The sequence below is a fragment of the Poecilia reticulata genome, linkage group LG16 (assembly GCF_000633615.1).
Source record: "Poecilia reticulata strain Guanapo linkage group LG16, Guppy_female_1.0+MT, whole genome shotgun sequence".
NCBI classification, from domain to species: domain Eukaryota; kingdom Metazoa; phylum Chordata; class Actinopteri; order Cyprinodontiformes; family Poeciliidae; genus Poecilia; species Poecilia reticulata.
Genome location: NC_024346.1, coordinates 10,979,790 through 10,990,120, shown reverse-complemented (window position 1 = coordinate 10,990,120; position 10,331 = coordinate 10,979,790). Strand labels below are relative to the sequence as shown.

General features: G+C 40.1%; 1 protein-coding gene across 7 annotated transcripts in view; it reads right to left on the bottom strand.

Moving 5' to 3' along the window:
- Positions 1-461: 461 nt before the first annotated feature.
- The window catches only part of myh14 (myosin, heavy chain 14, non-muscle), a 37,749-nt gene continuing 27,879 nt past the window's right edge, over positions 462-10,331 (bottom strand). For 6 of the 7 annotated variants that reach the window (XM_008431597.2, XM_008431602.2, XM_008431599.2 and 3 more), the window contains 12 exons: positions 10,000-10,248; positions 9,758-9,871; positions 9,273-9,371; positions 8,972-9,184; positions 8,731-8,892; positions 8,519-8,647; positions 7,472-7,560; positions 7,267-7,390; positions 6,975-7,183; positions 5,569-5,677; positions 4,996-5,168; positions 462-3,554 (listed from right to left, as the gene is read on the bottom strand). In XM_008431597.2, coding sequence (XP_008429819.1) covers positions 3,365-3,554; positions 4,996-5,168; positions 5,569-5,677; positions 6,975-7,183; positions 7,267-7,390; positions 7,472-7,560; positions 8,519-8,647; positions 8,731-8,892; positions 8,972-9,184; positions 9,273-9,371; positions 9,758-9,871; positions 10,000-10,248 — 1,860 coding nt within the window. In that variant the 3' untranslated portion in view covers positions 462-3,364. Of the gene's footprint in view, positions 3,555-4,750; positions 4,792-4,995; positions 5,169-5,568; positions 5,678-6,974; positions 7,184-7,266; positions 7,391-7,471; positions 7,561-8,518; positions 8,648-8,730; positions 8,893-8,971; positions 9,185-9,272; positions 9,372-9,757; positions 9,872-9,999; positions 10,249-10,331 lie in introns of all 7 variants that reach the window. The other variant, XM_008431605.2, reaches the window with a different exon arrangement.

The window sequence follows — 10,331 nt, the reverse complement described above, 5'->3', positions numbered from 1 at the left end:
AAACGTGTGCTTTATTAGGTAAGCAGACTCTTTCACATTGTTAAATCATGAAAACTAATGCTTGGTGATGTAAAACAAACCTGCAGGGCTTTAGATATTGTTCTGGGTACTTTAGTGAATTCCTGGATAAAAAATCTTTAATGTGCTTTTGGAGTAATTTTGGTTGGTCAGCCACTTCTGGGAAGGTTTTCTCTTGTGGGTAATGTTTATAACTCTGGTCCTAAAGCCTTAAAATCATTTTTGGAACAAATTCCAGACTGATTACATTTGCTTCTTACCCGTTTCTATATTTCTTTATATTGAAACTTTTACCCTACTTCATGCTGTAAGGCAGGTTCTAATTGATTTCCTGTTTGCAGAGTGGCAACAGGAAAGCCCTGGGTTCGAATCCCTCTTTCTCCCAGGAGTTTGCATGTTCACACACGCACACACACACAAAGATAAAAAACAATCACATATAATAAAGTTAACCCCAGTCAGATGTTTAATAATTACAATATCATTAACAAAAAAAAGGCTAAAACAATAAAAACATATCTCCAAAATGCTTCAAGTTCCACAGTAGCCATAAACAAACACTCAGGAAAAAAAAAAAATCAAAAAATCAAAAACACCTCAGAAGAGCTCCGGCCTCATTTCTTGCTACAAGTGACCAGGACTCGTCTCGTCTCATTTTAGCGTCTTGAACCTGTTTGATCAAAGTCGACACTTTCAGACAGATTGCATCACTGCGACACGTGATCTCAGCTCGTTTGGCTTCATGCCTGATTTTTGTATCCCAACTGGTGGTGTGTAAAGTGCAACTTTTACACAAAAACAACAGCTTGCATATTGCTAAAGTAAAGACCTACACTTTTAGAAAAGAGAAATGAAAGTTGCTGTGACATTTTTGTTTCCACTTCACCTGTTGCTGTGAAACGGGGGGGAAACATGGATGCACATGCAGCTGCTGAATTAATGTAAACAGAAGGAAAAAAAAACTACTGCAGAGGCCTTGAGATTTCTCAGTGGTAAACATTTTTCATTAAAACTGACAAAGAATAAACATTCAAAGCAACACAATCTTTAGTTTTCATTGGTTCCAGTTGAGTTAAGTAATAAATACTTTATTTTATTGTTCTAATAATTAGGAGGAGTCTTTGATTCACAACCTGGAAGTAAGTCTCCAGGTTTTTGCTTTTCAGTTCAGATTTAGTGGATATCGAGTTTTAAATGGCAAATTTCAGCCTCCGCTTCTTTTTCTAGATATTGATTTACAGCTGAGTTAATTGGATTTATGTTTTTATGTTATGCTGCGGTCAATTTGCCCCTTCACCATTCCACATGCTTTCCCATGTTTGGATCGAGAAATCGGTATCAAATCCAAAGGAAACACTTTTTCAATCAAATGTAACAGTTAAACGTTTTTATTATTATTTTTTCTCCACATAATTCATCAAAATACACAACTACTGAGATAAATAAACTGATGGTTAAGTTCAGATGCTTTTTGGCATCTTTTAGCACACTTTGTGTTATTGTGCTATGGTTATTTTTAAGTGATATCTTGACTTTCCAGTGGAAAAACTCTTTGTCTTCACACTTGCATGTGACTCAACAACTGGGAAATAGCTGCAAAACTTCATGAGAATATTTAATGACAATACAACTGTGATGATCCTGCACCTCTTTATGAAGTTTTTACAGGAGTTTAATTCCATCCAGCTGCTCAAATATATGATCTATATGATGTGTGAAATATAAATATTGCATCCAAGCATTTTGTTGCGATGGCGATATTGCAGGCAATGATACTGTAATCCACTCTAAAGGTTGGTTATTTCTTTTTCATGTAGTTAATAACTTGAATAGTTTGTAAAATGCTTTTTCATTTAGCAGCAAGTTAATTTGTTGGTCTGCAATACTTAAAGTGTGACAAAAAGCAAAAATAAGCAGAAATCTGTAAGGCAGCAAACTGTAGAAAGGTATTTAACATCAACAGATAAGGAGCAAAATGAGGGGGCGAATTGACCCAGATCTCGTTATTTACCATGAAAATGTAAATATGCTTAAAGGGGAATATGCCATCTAGCTTTTACAGGCGGAACTGGTTCCTATCAGGCAAACAAGTGCAAAAAAACCCTCATTTAGTAAAAACAAATACATGGAAACAATCTGAAGAGACGCGCGTTTCAAACCCGGTTTCACAGCAGAGTGTGTTCGGTTTGACCCACACAGATAATCTTGATCTCAGTAGATAAAGTAAAAAAACAGCTTAATAAAAATTCATCTGTCAGTGCCACCGTCGTCGTTTTCTTTAAACCTAACACTACAAGCATATGAAAAGTCTACGGTCGACCCAACCCGCCCTCCCTCTGCTTCGTTCTACTGCTACTCTATGTTTACTACAAATTTAAGTCCCTTTTCTCATCCGTACGCCCGCCGTTTGGTTAAACATAAAAGCTTTGTTTACACAGCTCATCATCAGTGCAGTCAAGTCAGACGTACAAAAAAAAAAAAAAAAAAAAAGCAGTGTCTGTATCAGCGCAAGATAAGAAAGCTGATGCGCCGCTTCGGATAAATAAAAAGATGAAATAGCAGGATTCTCCACAGGGTGTTTCTGGCTCTTTTTTTTTCATATATTTTTTTTTCTCTTTCAACAGCAGTGATAAATCTCCCATGCACGTCCTGCAGGCGCAGAAATAACCAGACTCACACAAGACTGAGCCCCAAGCAGCATAAATTCATGTTGGATTTAAATTATAGAAGCAATATGTTAAGACTTAAGTTAAAGAAACTACCCCGACCCTCCGCCACATCCAACAACAAACACTTTCTAATCTAAGAAGAATCACAGAGTCATGCCTGATGGCAGGAGAACTGATGCATCCCACCATCTTACAGGTTATTTAGACAAATATTGCTCTTGTTATAATTTAAATGTGGTTTATCTTGTTCTTATTGGCTATTTTGTGTCGTGCTAGATTGTCGTTTTCAGCCTGAGCAGAACTTCAAGTCAGATCCATACAGTCAAACCCCACATGGCTTGGAAACATCTACTTCTGGAAAAGACGTGAACTTATTAAGTCTGCTCTCTGTGTCCTGAAACTGTCATGAAATTAGCAGATAATAACTTATTTTTCATTTAAAACCAGGAGTTTTTCAGTTTCATGGTTAGAAATTGCTCGTCTGTGTTATCTTACATAAAAAAAACCAAAAAAAATCTATTTTTACTGAACTAGCTGAGAAAGAAGAAGCATCGGCACATAGTTGTAGCACCACTTACACCCATCCTGTATGACTTTGATTTAAAACTAGAGCTGTTATGTGCGTGTCGCTCCTCCACCCCTGAGTGTTCGAGGCTGCGTCTGAGTCACTGCGAGCGTCACTCCGCGTTGTTGACGCTGTACGGTGGAGGCGGGTCCAGGCTTTGCTCCGAGGACGGGGTCAGGCTCTGTGGGAGTCCGGGGGTCGGGGTGGGGGAGGCGGGGAGCTCCTCCGAGTCGGAGTTCTCCAGCGAGAGGTCGTCCACCAGCGCTCTGCGCCCTCGCATCGACAGCGGCAGAGGAGCACGCCTGGAAGACAAGGGAGACGCTCACAACAAGCCCTGCATTTAGCCAGCTGAAATAATAACAAAATAATTATCAGACAATTTGTTGCACTGTGAAGAAGGCCTTTCTGAACTAGTAATTATTTTTCTTTGGACTTTGGCTGTTTTTTTTATTTTTGTGTGTGTTTTTCTTTTATTATTTGTTAAAGTGTTGACCTGAGCTATGAAGTAATCCATAAAAAACGCAATAAATTTTAGGTAAGAGCTACAAACATACAGGACAACTAGACAGAGAACGACTTTAAATTAGGTCTGAAATGATTAGTTGGATTAATCATGTGAATCAATTACTTAAATAATCGTCAGCTAATTTAGTGACTGAATAATTGTTAACTTGACTATATGAATTCAAGAAAAGATAATTTGCTGAAAGAACAACCAACTCAGAGCAGAAATTAAGCCAAAATGCACAAAATGTCTATATTTTATTTTAAGATAAAAAACCTTTGTGGATATCTTCTACCCAGGTCTCCTCCTAGTTTTAGCTTCACCTGATTCAAATTTGGTAAAAAGAAAAAATCTCCTTATAATCAACATTTGTTATCCAATAATTAATCAGTTAATCTAAATATTCAACAGATACACAGTATTGATAAGTCAAGCAGAAAGGGATAAATTGTTGATGCTAACAGTTTTTTTAGTTGCAGATTCATTCTTTGCTACAAATAATGAAACGTTCACTAAAGGAATGTGATGTTGTTGAACTTTAGGTGCAATGATGCTTATTATTTAAGAAAAATAATTGAATTATTTGTTTAAAATAAACTTAAATGGTTACATGAGAAATCTGTAAAGGTGCCAATTTCTTGTATCCAGTTAATTGTCAGAATAATTAATGTATAAATATTTTTCTAAGTCTGACTTTTCTTCTTCTGTCTCTCGTTTCTTAATTTTACTTTTAAGCACACACTGAAGATTAATTAGAAGAAATCAGCCAAAGTTCAAGGAAAATCTTTGAAAGACAGATTCAACTGGCACGAATACTTTTGCAATGCGCTGCAAACAAACAGTCGATGAGGCAGACATGGGCGAAGCAGTGTGTTGGATTTCAAGTCGTCTTTGTCCTTCTGAAGACATGAACCGGACTAAATCCAACACGCTGCCCCTTCGAGGCCTTCAGATGACAGCACAGAGACAAACACACAGATTCTCAAAACGTACCACACACATTGACCTAGTTCTCTGCTCTCCAGTCGGGGACGCTGAGTGTTGGGACGCAGACAGATGGGGTAATGTGTCAGTGTTAGGTGGACGCAAATGGATGCAACAAAAGAGTAAAGCAAAACAAATCATATGGAGTTAACAGGGTGTTAAAGAAAGAAAAAACAAAACAACAACAACACACACAAAAAAAAAAAAACGATGATCAGGTTAGGTGAAAACAGAAGATGGATGACGCTGCTCACCTGAGCTGGGTGCGGAGCGAGGAGATCTCCCGCGTCATCGTCTGGCTGCTGTCGGTGAGCTCCTCCAGCTCCCTCTGCAGCTTCCTCTTCTGAGCGTTGGAGCGGGAGTTTTCCTCCTCCACCTCCTCCAGCTGCCGCTTCAGCTGCTTCAGGCGAACCATCGACTTATCCAGCTGCAGCAGAAGGTCAGGTTCAGAGGTTGAGGTGACAATGAGATGAGAAATTTTTTATCCCACCCCCACCCAGAAGCAGGAGATTAGTCTGGGAAGGACAGGACTGATTGGGATCAGAAATCTGATTAAACCTGGTGGATTACTGCTTGGTGATGTTTTGGGAGGAGAGTGCGTGTTTCTGCTGTGGGTGAGGATTTAGCTTCCAGTGGGAGGACAGAAGTCTCACTCCACAGAGACCAAACAGATGCCAGGACAGCATTAGGATTAGCTTGGACTGAGACGGATAAGTCGTCTCTATTTGGGGAGGATTTTTCTCTCTTTGTTCATCGGTGTGCTGAGATGACCTCAGTAAGCCAGAGGAAGTCATCATGTGAAGCTCTGCGTCTCTCTGACTGCTCACCTGCTCTCTGTACTGGTCTGCATGTCTCCTCTCGTCTTCTGCTTGCATCATCGCCTCCTTCAGCTTCTTCTCCGTCTTCCGCGTCAGTTTGTTGGCAATGGCTCTCTCCCTGTGGGATTTGGAAATGTTGTGATTGATTGATTTAATTAATCTAAGATAATCTATGACTGTCGTGATAAAATCCTGCCTCCTGAAGCTGGACTAAACCTGAAAGTTGCTGATTTGGTGCATGTTATTATTAGATTATGTTGTCATTGACAGAAAATGTAAAAGTCTAGCTAAGAAAAGTTAAATTCACCCTTTATTGCATTTTGGGGAAAAATATTGTTTGGAATTATTTTTTTTAAATGTGATCTATTAACCTATTATCTATGTTAGCATAGGTCTCTGGGCTTTAAAACAAACAAACTTTGATCATGAGATTTCTGGTCAGTTCTTTCAGAATGAGATGTTTTTTGTAACTTTAAACTCAAATAAGCTATTGCTGGCCCCGTCCCCCAACTCAACGGTTACACCCCTACCTCAAAATGGCTGCAAACAGACTTCTGCTTCTTTGAAAAGCAGAAGTAGAGCCTCCTGCACAGCCAACAAGAATAAAGCAAGTGGTTTCTGGATGGTAAGTCGGCAGCAAAACACTTGTTTTTTTTTCCAGCAGCCATTGTGCAGCACATACAGCAGTAAAACCAGCTGCAGGAGCTCAGCTTTGGTTGCTAAGTAACGGGTTACATAAGGGGCAGCGCATGCTGATTTGTGACGTTTTGGAAGCAGCTAATTTTTCAGACATAAACAAAAAACATGGACTTATCATCAAAAAAGACTGGGTGTTTTTTTTTTTTTTTTTACTACTTGGTCTGTTTTTAGAGGCAGCTGATACCAAAATGGAAGCATGACAATTTTTAAAATGTGAGTTTTGTAAAAGAGGTCCTCTTTAAAAAATTATCTGTGGAATTATTACGTTTTTTTCTCTAATTTCTAGTATAAATATCCGAGTACACTTGAAATATGACAAAACTAACTTACAAGTAACATTTCAGTTAGATAAAGGAGTTTGTTTAAGTCAGTAATTCCTTTAAGTTCAACTTGCAGATTTTTTTACTTAAAACATGAGAAAAATGTTTTGCTAAGTGAACTAGTACTTTTTAAAATCAATATTAAGGAACTATTATCTTAAACAATTTCATACCAGTAATTATTCCATTTGTGATTTTATATAAATATATTCTAACATGGGATAATTTCCCCCTCTGTTTTCAGGTATACATTTCAAAAGTTATTTAAAGTGACAACATTAAAATGTGTTTCCCTCTTTTTATTTACCCAGTTTAATCCATTACTCCAGTTAAATGTGTGTTTAACTGCATTAAACACACATTTACTCCTGTGAAATATGTATTTGTTTTCCTCACTGTCTCTCTTGCTCCAGCTGCTCCTCCATGGTCTCAATCTTAGCCTCCAGGGCGGCGACGCTGAGCTTGTGTTTGCCCCTCACTGCTCCCTCCAGCTCCTCCAGTCGGCCCTTCAGGTCCTTGTTGTGCTTCTCCAGCTGCTCTCGGGACGACTCGGCCTTCTGGGCCAGAGTCCTCTCCCCCTGCAGCTGCACAGTCAGCGTCTCCACCTGCAGCCGGAGCGGAGCGGCAATTAGGGCAAATTTAAAGACGCTGCTAGAGAGATTCATGAATCCGAGTTCGTTCATCGCACCTGCAGAGCGGTCTTCCTTTGCCTTTCCACCAGCAGTTCAGAGTTGGCCTGCTCCTCCTCCAGATCCTCCTCCAGCTGGGTGACTCGAACCTCTAGCCTCCTCTTTTCGTCAAACAGAACGTTCCTGGAAGAACAGGAAATCTCAGGAGAACCAAGAAAAAGGCAGAACTGAATGGATAGGATGTAAAAAATGAGAACTACTAACTTTCCAGAGCTGCTGGAGACCATCTCCTCTGACATCTCATCTCTCTCCTGTTGCGCCTGCCTCCTCTGTCTGTCCGATACAGCCAGCTCCTGCACAAACACCAGGATGCAAACAGGAAATCCAAACATCAGGACTTATGTTTCCCCACAGTGAAATAAAAGCGCTTTTCAAGGTAAGATTTAACACTTTTGGAGATAGAAACAATATTTTATCGTTTATTACTGTTAATAACGTCGTGTGTTAGTATTCAACAAAAACAAATCCCTCGCTTTCAATAATATTGCTTATTGTATGAAATATAAGTGAACCTTTACTTCAACTATGCAGATCAATAAGCCATTGATCCATTAGGAATAATAAATATTCATTACACTGAAAGAATCCAAACAAATCGCGTTAAGGCAAATAACCTTCCTGTTCAAATGAATCGAAGAAAGTATCAAAAAACAAATGTCTTTGCTAAGTTTTCTAGCATTTAGTAATTCTAAATTATTTTAGTAATTCTAACTGACCTAAAACTAAAAAAAAAAATCTGATTTAACTTCAGACATTGAGGAAAAATGTGTCTGTCTTTTTAATAGCTGTATGAAAATATCTGGTTTCAACTGTACCTAATGGTTTCCAAATTTAGGCTTTTCAGTCAAAGGTTTGATTGCTCTTTATTACAAAACGCTGCAGTTTGAATATTAGGCACTTTCAAAGACTTTACACACAAGTCAAGTATTTTCCAAATCTTGAAAATGCCTGATCGAAATTTTTACATTTTCAAGTATTCCAAGTGAACATATGAACCCTAAAACAGAGAATACAGACTTCAAGATTTAGCATTCTGCATAAATTTAGAGTCATGCCTCGTTTTGCTTGCAGGCAGCCAGATGTTTGTGAAACCTTTTGAACTTGTGTTGCTTATTTGTTTCCTAAAGGCTTCCTGAAGTTCTCTCACAGATTTTTTTTGTTTTGTTTCGATTCAAAGTCTCAAAGCTCTTTAAAAAGCTAAAGGATCGTCTGTGACGTCCATATTGTATACTCTGAAACAAATCAACGTACCTCTGTGAGATGCAGCACTTCTGCTTCCAGTGTTTGCATTTTCTTCTCGGCATCTTTCGACTGTGCAACCACTTCATCTTTGGATAACTTGGTCTCATCTAGCTCGCGAAGAATCTCCTTCATTTGCCCCTGAGTTGAACAAAAATGGCAATTTAAACTCCCGTATGTCGACGTGTACAGAGGTTTCGATTGGCGTATGGATGGATTTCCACCTGCAGCCTGCGGAGCTGCTTGACAGAATCCTCTTTGCCGCGGCTGGCTGCCTCTAGTTGCGCCTCGGCTTCTTGCAGCTCCGCCTCAAGCTGCTTCTTGGTCGCTACGGCCTGCGAGCGCTGAGTTCGCTCCTCTTCCAAGTGGATCTCCAGCTCTTTCACCTGGTTTCAGAAAAAGTTAGAAGAAATTAAAACAGGGATAAAAAGCCGTGCCAGTGCTCTCCTCGCTCCTCCTCCGTACCTGCTTGCTGAGTGCTCTCCTCTTCTCCTCTCCCTTCTCCTCGTTGTTGCTTATCTCTCTTTCAAACTGAGCCTTGAGTGCCTGCAGGTTGACCTCCAGCCTCAGCCTCAAGTTCTCCGCCTCGCTCAGCTCCTCCTCCAGCTCCTGCGTCTGAGTGCGTAGGTTCTGAACTTCTGTTTCCAAGCTCCTCTTGCTGCGCTCCAGTTCGTGAACCTGCAGCCAGGTAAAGAAAGCTCAGTAAATCCCTGAGAGCGATACTGATGGATACCCTGAGCAAAGTGAACAGGAGGCGGGTTCCTACATTTTTGCCGACGTCATCCTGCTGGTTAACGAGTTGCTCCATTTCCAGACGGAGCTGCTTGTTGGCTCTCTCCAGCTCGTCTCGCTGGTCCTGCACCTCCTACATGTGGAAAACCACAGCAACAACCAATAGACTCAAACGTTACAAATATACAGCTTTGTGCAAAAGTATTTGTGGTTTTAAGTTGTTTTTTTGTCTTAATGATGCTGTTTGCTCTCTAATGTTCTTTATATTGAGAATATTTTACACAAATGTTGACTTTATTTACTGTGACTCCTGAAGGTAACTTGTTGCATTAGATTTTATTAAAGGGAGCTTAATTAAAATGCTCATCAAAGTTTTCAGATTTATATTTTCAAAAGAAAAAAAAGGGAAACCACGTGTTATTGCTCTTCTACTTCACAATTAGATCGTATTTTGTTTTGTTTTGCCACTTAAAATCAAAAAAGCACAGAGAACTTTGTGGTTTTTATGAACTAGTTCACCTGCAGGGATCGAGACAGGAAGAGACATTTCGTTTCCTTCTCCCGGCTGTCTGCTTCTGCTCTGTCCCTCTCTTCTGCAAGACGAGCGCTCACTCCTTTCTCCTCTGCCAGGCACTGATAGGGGAATAGAAACGAGGTTACCCACGTGGCAATACGTCAAGTAAATATGGTTACCGACGTGGCAATACGTCAAATAAATATGACCTTTGTTTACATTTTGAAGCCTGTGTCATTTCATTCACCTGGTCAAATTTCTTCTGCCTCTTTTCGAGGGCTGTGCAGTTCTGCCTCTCTCTCTGCAGGGCAATGGTCATGTCCTCCAGCTCCTCCCTCAGACGCTCCCTCTGCCTCTCGACTCGCTCCTTCTCCTCCTCCTTCTGTCGCTCCTTTTGGACGGTGCTGTCCAGCTCTCTCTGGAGCTTCCTGCGCGTCTCCTCTCCAGCTTCCACGGCAGTGCTCACCTCCTCAGACTGCTTACGGAGCTCTGCAAGCTGCACAACAAAACAGAGATCAGAATAGCAAATGTAACAGAAAGTCTAAAGAGCAAACCTCATCAGAGAAATGAAGACCTTTC